General features: G+C 36.7%; 1 protein-coding gene across 1 annotated transcript in view; it reads left to right on the top strand.

Annotated features, from left to right (window-relative positions):
• NTN4 (netrin 4) overlaps positions 1-6,416 on the top strand; it is a 134,177-nt gene that overhangs the window by 121,864 nt on the left and 5,897 nt on the right. The window contains exons 8-9 of the mRNA XM_010836288.1: positions 2,688-2,756; positions 4,758-4,928. Of these exons, the coding sequence (XP_010834590.1) occupies positions 2,688-2,756; positions 4,758-4,928 (240 nt within the window). The remainder of the gene's footprint in view (positions 1-2,687; positions 2,757-4,757; positions 4,929-6,416) is intronic.

Genomic DNA, 6,416 nt, shown 5'->3' with positions numbered 1-6,416 from the left:
GCAGCCCACCAGGCTCCCCTGTCCCTGGGATTCTCCAGGCAAGAACACTGGAGTGGGTTGCCATTTCCTTCTCCAACGCATGAAAGCTAGGCCTGGCTTATTTAAGAAACAGCAAGGAGGCAAGTGTGGCTGGAGCAGAGTTAAGAAACCACAGTTTTAATGCATTCTCCTAGAGAATTATGGACCTTTCAAGAATCAAGAACTCAAATATGAGAAACACTCAATATCAGCAATTTTGTATCATGATTTTTTTTCACTTAACAATCTTAAGATCATTTTCTTAACTGGTGTTACTTTAATTTACAACAGGCAAGAAGGTAGGAAAGATTAGATAATATGAAGTTGTTGTATCTATCTTTTTAGCATTTGAAAAGGAAAAATCTTTCCCGTTAATTTTGTGCCTTAATGCTACTTAGTCTGAATTCTATGTTTGAACAATTGCTTTTGAAAGATTTCTTCTATTTTTCTAATGGTTTTTCAAATTCTCCAACTTTGTTTACCTATTTACCTGCCATGTTTCCATAACTAGGAATATAATGCATTACATGAAGATACTCTTAATTTCTACCACGTCTTGTGAGATGGAGAACATCAGATGAAAATTTCACTTAACTGGCTTTAACTAGTACAACAGAACTATAAATAATACTTCTTTTATGAAATATTCTAACAACCCAGTATAACTAAATAGGTTTTCCTCCTCTTCCAGATTTCTATTAAGAAAACGCATCTGGGCTGAGGCCTAATCAAGAAAGATTTATTCAAATTTTAATGTCTGATTTCTTAGCATATGAAAAGGGAGTACTGGAAAGCAGCCAAGAAAAGGTTTTCAAATAACAGACCTATTCTTGTTCTTTAAAAAAATTTTTTTCTTTTTTCCCCTTTTTTATTTTCATACAATTTTTAAAGGTTACTTTCCATTCACAATTATTACAAAATATTCACTATATTCCCCATGTTGTACAATACATCTTTGAGCCTCTCTAACACTCAATAGGTTGTACCTCCCACTCCCCTACCCCTATGTTGTCCCTCCCTACCCGTGTTCTTATAGGCTGAAGGACTAAAGAGAAGAGCATTACATTCAGGAATAAGATATGCCATTGGTGGCGGGGAGGGCACTTCCCTGGTGGTCCAGTGGCTGAGGGTCTATGCTCCCAATGCAGTGGGCCCAGGTTTGATCCCTGGTCAGGGAACCAGGTCCCACATGCCACAACTAAGAACCAGGTCCCACATGCCACAACTAAGAGTCTACATGCCGTAACTGAAAGATCCCACATGCCCCAGCAAAGATCTTATGTGTTGCAACTAAACCCAGTTCAGTTCAGTTGCTCAGTTGTGTCCGACTTTTTGTGACCCCATGGACAGTAGTATGCCAGGCCTCCCTGTCCATCACCAACTCCCAGAGTTTACTCAAACTCACGTCCATTGAGTTGGTGATGCCATCCAACCATCTCATCCTCTGTCGTTCGCTTCTCCTCCTGCCTTCAGTCTTTCCCAGCCTCAGGGTTTTTTCAAATGAGTCAGTTCTTTGCATCAGGTGGCCAAAGTACTGGAGTTTCAGCTTCAGCATCGGTCTTTCCAATGAATATTCAGGACAGATTTCCTTTAGGATGGACTGGTTGGATCTTCTTGCAGTCCAAGGGATTTTCAAGAGTCTTCTCTAACACCACAGTTCAAAAGCATCAATTCTTTGGCGCTCAGCTTTCTTTATAGTCCAACTCTCCCATACATAACTACTGGAAAAACCATAGCTTTGACTAGATGGACCTTAGTTGGCAAAGTAATGTCTCTGCTTTTTAATATGCTGTCTAGGTTGGTCATAGCTTTTCTTCCAAGGAGCAAGCGTCTTTTAATTTCATGGCTGCGGTCACCATCTGCAATGATTTTGGAGCCCAGAAAAATAAAGTCTGACACTGTTTCCACTGTTTCCCCATCTATTTCCCATGAAGTGATGGGACCAGATGCCATGATCTTAGTTTTCTGAATGTTGAGATTTAAGCCAACTGTGAAAAAGACCCAGTACAGCCAAATAAATAAATAAATTTTTAAAGATATGCGATTTGGAGTTCAAATAGGTTTTGGAGTTCATTTAGCATTTGGAGTTCAATTAGGCTTTTGTAGCTCATTTAGCATTTGGATTTCAATTAACATGGTAGTTACCATACTCTCCTGCTTTGGTAGAATCATCAAAGGCCATGAGGTATCCACTCAGGTTGCTACAATTTCTGCAGGAGCAATCCTCTGCTTTGTTTGGATGATAAGCAGTATTATTGAACAAATCACAATAGTTCATTTTAAGCACTTTTGATTTATCTTTCCCATTATTTAATCCCATTATGATTTTCAACTTGCAAATCTTGTGCTCTGATTTCTCAAGAAACTTTAGCTAGAACCAATATGTCAATGTTTCCTACATCTTTGTATCTACCTACATCAGTTACAAGCATTAAAATATATCATTGTTTCTACTTTTCTATATTTTTCTTAGATCAATACTTTGTTGGATGATAACTAATTCAATTAAAATAGTTTTCTTTTAAGTGACTTTTCATGGTTTCTTATGGATTATATTGTACAAATCACTCAAGTCTTAAAAGGTTATGACACTTGGATTTACTTGCTGATTTTTTTTTTTTTTACTTTGTTTCCAAATTACTAACACCATGTTCATTTACTTTCTTTAGGTAAATGTGAATGTAAGGAACAGGTGTTAGGAAACTCCAAGGCATTCTGTGGAATGAAATACTCATATGGTGAGTCTGAAGTCCATGAGTGCTTCCAAGGATCTATTCAAACTACCTGTACAAAGAGTTTTGAAGGAAATGAGTGGCCTGGTTTATGACATTCTCAGTAAATCAAAGCATTAGTCTTATGTAACAGTAGTAAATACAGTATTCTGGTCTTGACCTAGATTTTCCTAATAGAGATGGTTTTGAATGTCTTAGTGAGAGTAGGAGGCTTTTAGAGCAAAAGCAAGGTTATCCTAGTATGTGGAAAAGAGGCAGACAACAACAACAACAACAAAATCTTGACATGTAATCCTTTCCTATGAATGATTCTTATTTTATTAATCTAAAAGGAAAGTCTCTAGCCACTTAAATGACTCCTTGGCCAGTAGTACTACTAAGCAGAAATCAGTTTAAAGCAGTGTATTCACAGTGATTAAAAGCTCAGGCTTTGGATTCAGACCTGTGTGTGTTTTATTTCTGGTTTATTGGGTGGGTAGCTTAACATCTTGCCTGGAGAATCCCAGGGACGGGGGAGCCTGATGGGCTGCCATCTATGGGGTCACACAGAGTTGGACACGACTGAAGCAACTTAGCAGCAGCAGCAGCAGCTTAACATCTCCAAACTTCTTCATCTGTAAAACAGGGATGATGCCATCTTCCCCATGAAATGAGATTTTTGAAAACCACACAGCACATTTCCTTGCACATACTAGATGCTCAGTAAGTAGTAGGAGGGAAGGAGAAATATACTGGAAAGGCATTGAGACTAGCTCTCTGCCTGACTCTCTTCCCTGCCATCTCTGTCTACTCCTCTACCTTTCAAATACCCAGAAGATAAAGTGTATGGACAAAGGAAAATGTCATTACCCTAAGTAAAGACTGTTACTATTTTTAAATTCTAAATGGCTTTATTCTTAAGTATAGGTAGCTCAGATGGTAAGGAATAGGCCCACTATGCCAGAGACCCTGGTTCAATCTCTGGGTTGGGAAGATCCCCTGGAGAAGGAAATGGCAACCTGCTCCAGTATTCTTGCCTGGAGAATTCCATGCACAAAGGAGCCTGGTGGGCTACAGTCCCTACAGTCCATGGGGTTGCAAAGAATTGGACATGATTGAGCAACTAACACTTTCACTTTCAATATATTAAAGATGCCTTATCTTGCTGACATATCATTGACTAGTGTCTGAGTCTTTTATTATTCCATAACTTATACAGCCCAAAATATACATAATCCCTATCTACATCCATTTCATAAATGGAAGAGTATAATAGAATCATGAAACTGGAGCTCTGCCATCACACAGGACAGCTTCCTAATCCTAGTCAGCTTGAATTTTACACCAGGGAAGAAAAGTAACCAATAATATTTAATCTCTTTAGACTATGTAAAATATGTCCTGGCAATAACGTTTTGCTCCTTGTCATAACATTACACAAAGCCAGCCATAGAGTATAATATAGTCAGAATCTAAATAAAAGCCAGGATAACAATTCTACTTCCTGTGCATCTTTTTTCTTTTTAGATTTGATAGCTGAATGTGCTTAAGATTTATTTGCAGTAGACAAATGGTTGATATTCTCTTAACATAATGATATGGAAAGAAGTAACAGTTGAAAATGTCTAAGAAAGAAGAGGATAGTTAATATAGATAGATTGGATGAAGTTAGTGTAAAATCAATGAGCCTAATGATTTTCTTTTATTGAGATATATAGTTAATATATAATATTATATGTTTCAGGAGTATAACTAGTGATTCACAATTTTAAAGGTTATATTCCATTTACAGTTATTATAAAATATTGGCTATATTCCCTGTGTTGTAAATACATCCGTGTAACTTGTTTATTTTATACATAGAAATGTGTACCTCTTAATCCCTAATGATTTTTAAAGCATATTTCCACATTATAATCACTAGTTCACTTTTCCATTATACTCTGAAATGCATATCTAAGTTGTTCAAAGTTCAAAGAGTAGTATGAAATTCTATTCATTTTTACTTTTGGAATTGTGTTCCTACAGTGCTAAAAATAAAGATCTTATCAGCTCATGATAAAGGATCTCATGCTGAGGTCAACGTGAAGATTAAAAAAGTCTTAAAATCCACCAAACTGAAAATTTTACGAGGAAAGCGAACACTGTATCCAGAATCATGGACTAACAGAGGCTGCACTTGTCCAATCCTCAATCCTGGTGAGCATTAGACGTTACTAGCTTGATCCCTACCTTGTCTCTGCTGATTTGCTGCTTGTCTTACATTCTCTGAATCACAATCTAAATAAACTCAGCAAGAGCATCTCTCCTTTTCACCACCTGAATTCTGGGGAAAGTCCAAACGGAATTCTTCACATGCTCTATGAAAGTAAAATATTTTAAAATCCAGCAATTTAATATTTTCTGTCTTGAAGAGAAGTCTCAGATTGGTTCCAGTGGCAGTAGCAAGGAAAACATTTTCATGAATTCCTCTGCCACTAATACTGTACTGGAAAGCTAGGTCCTATTACAATGCCCTGGTTAGAACTTGCTCCCAAAGGAATTTCAAAGGCAAAATTCCATCTGTGCAAATAATATTGAATTCATTTTTTCTATTGCATGGGAAGCATCTGTTTCTTCTGGATAGAAAACAACTCTCAAGTTGTCATCATCTTCTTTTTCATTAAATGATCATTCTGGTTTCAAATCAAGAACAGTAAAAATAAACAGCAGCAAAACTACAGAATCTTAGAGAAACTTGGAATGGAGGGAAATTTACACCTTAAAATAATATGACAGACACAGAGGCAGGCCAGTAAGCATGGGATTCTGATCTGTTTACCTTATAAGCACACTCTTTACATTGTGTCATAATCTGCTTATTTCTCTATCTCTCTCACTAAATTTGAGGATGGGATTTAGATTTTTGACCATACTGTCTCCAGGATCTACCATTATTTCCAAGATAATAGTACTGCAGTACACAAATAATGAATTCTAGCAAAACAAATAATATATTTTTTAAATCTTCTGTACTTCCCTGTTTACAAAGTTGCCATTTGTGTCTTAATGACACTGCTGAAACAGGTGCATAATTTGTGTTCTGGATCTAATTCTTTTCAAAGTTAAGTCCAGGAAAGCACAGTTACATTAAGAAGTCATTTATGGTCTTTGGTTAATAAATTTGAGAGAAGCAGATAACTGAGTGAGAGAGAGAGAAAAGCTATCAATAAAATATCCCCCAACCTAAACAATCTAAACAATGATATAACTGTTGACTTTGTTGACTAACCTCTCATACCCTTTTTGTAGCTCTTCATATTTTATTTAATCTAAATTTTATTTATTTATTTTTTATTTTATTTTTTCACTTTCTTTTTTAAAAATTTTATTTTATTTTAAAACTTTACAATATTGTATTGGTTTTGCCAAATATTGAAATGAATCCACCACAGGTATACATGTGTTCCCCATCCTGAACCCTCCTCCCTCCTCCCTCCCCATACCCTCCCTCTGGGTCGTCCCAGTGCACCAGCCCTAAGCATCCAGTATCGTGCATCGAACCTGGACTGGCGACTCATTTCATATATGATATTATACGTATTTCAATGCCATTCTCCCAAATCATCCCACCCTCTCCCACAGAGTCCAAAAGACTGTTCTATACATCAGTGTCTCTTTTGCTGTCTCGTACACAGGGTTATTGTT

Source organism: Bison bison, unplaced genomic scaffold (assembly GCF_000754665.1).
Source record: "Bison bison bison isolate TAMUID 2011002044 unplaced genomic scaffold, Bison_UMD1.0 scf7180017864062, whole genome shotgun sequence".
Taxonomy (NCBI): Eukaryota; Metazoa; Chordata; class Mammalia; order Artiodactyla; family Bovidae; genus Bison; species Bison bison.
The sequence above is the reverse complement of the archived record's forward strand: the minus strand, read 5'-3'. Positions and strand labels throughout refer to the sequence as shown.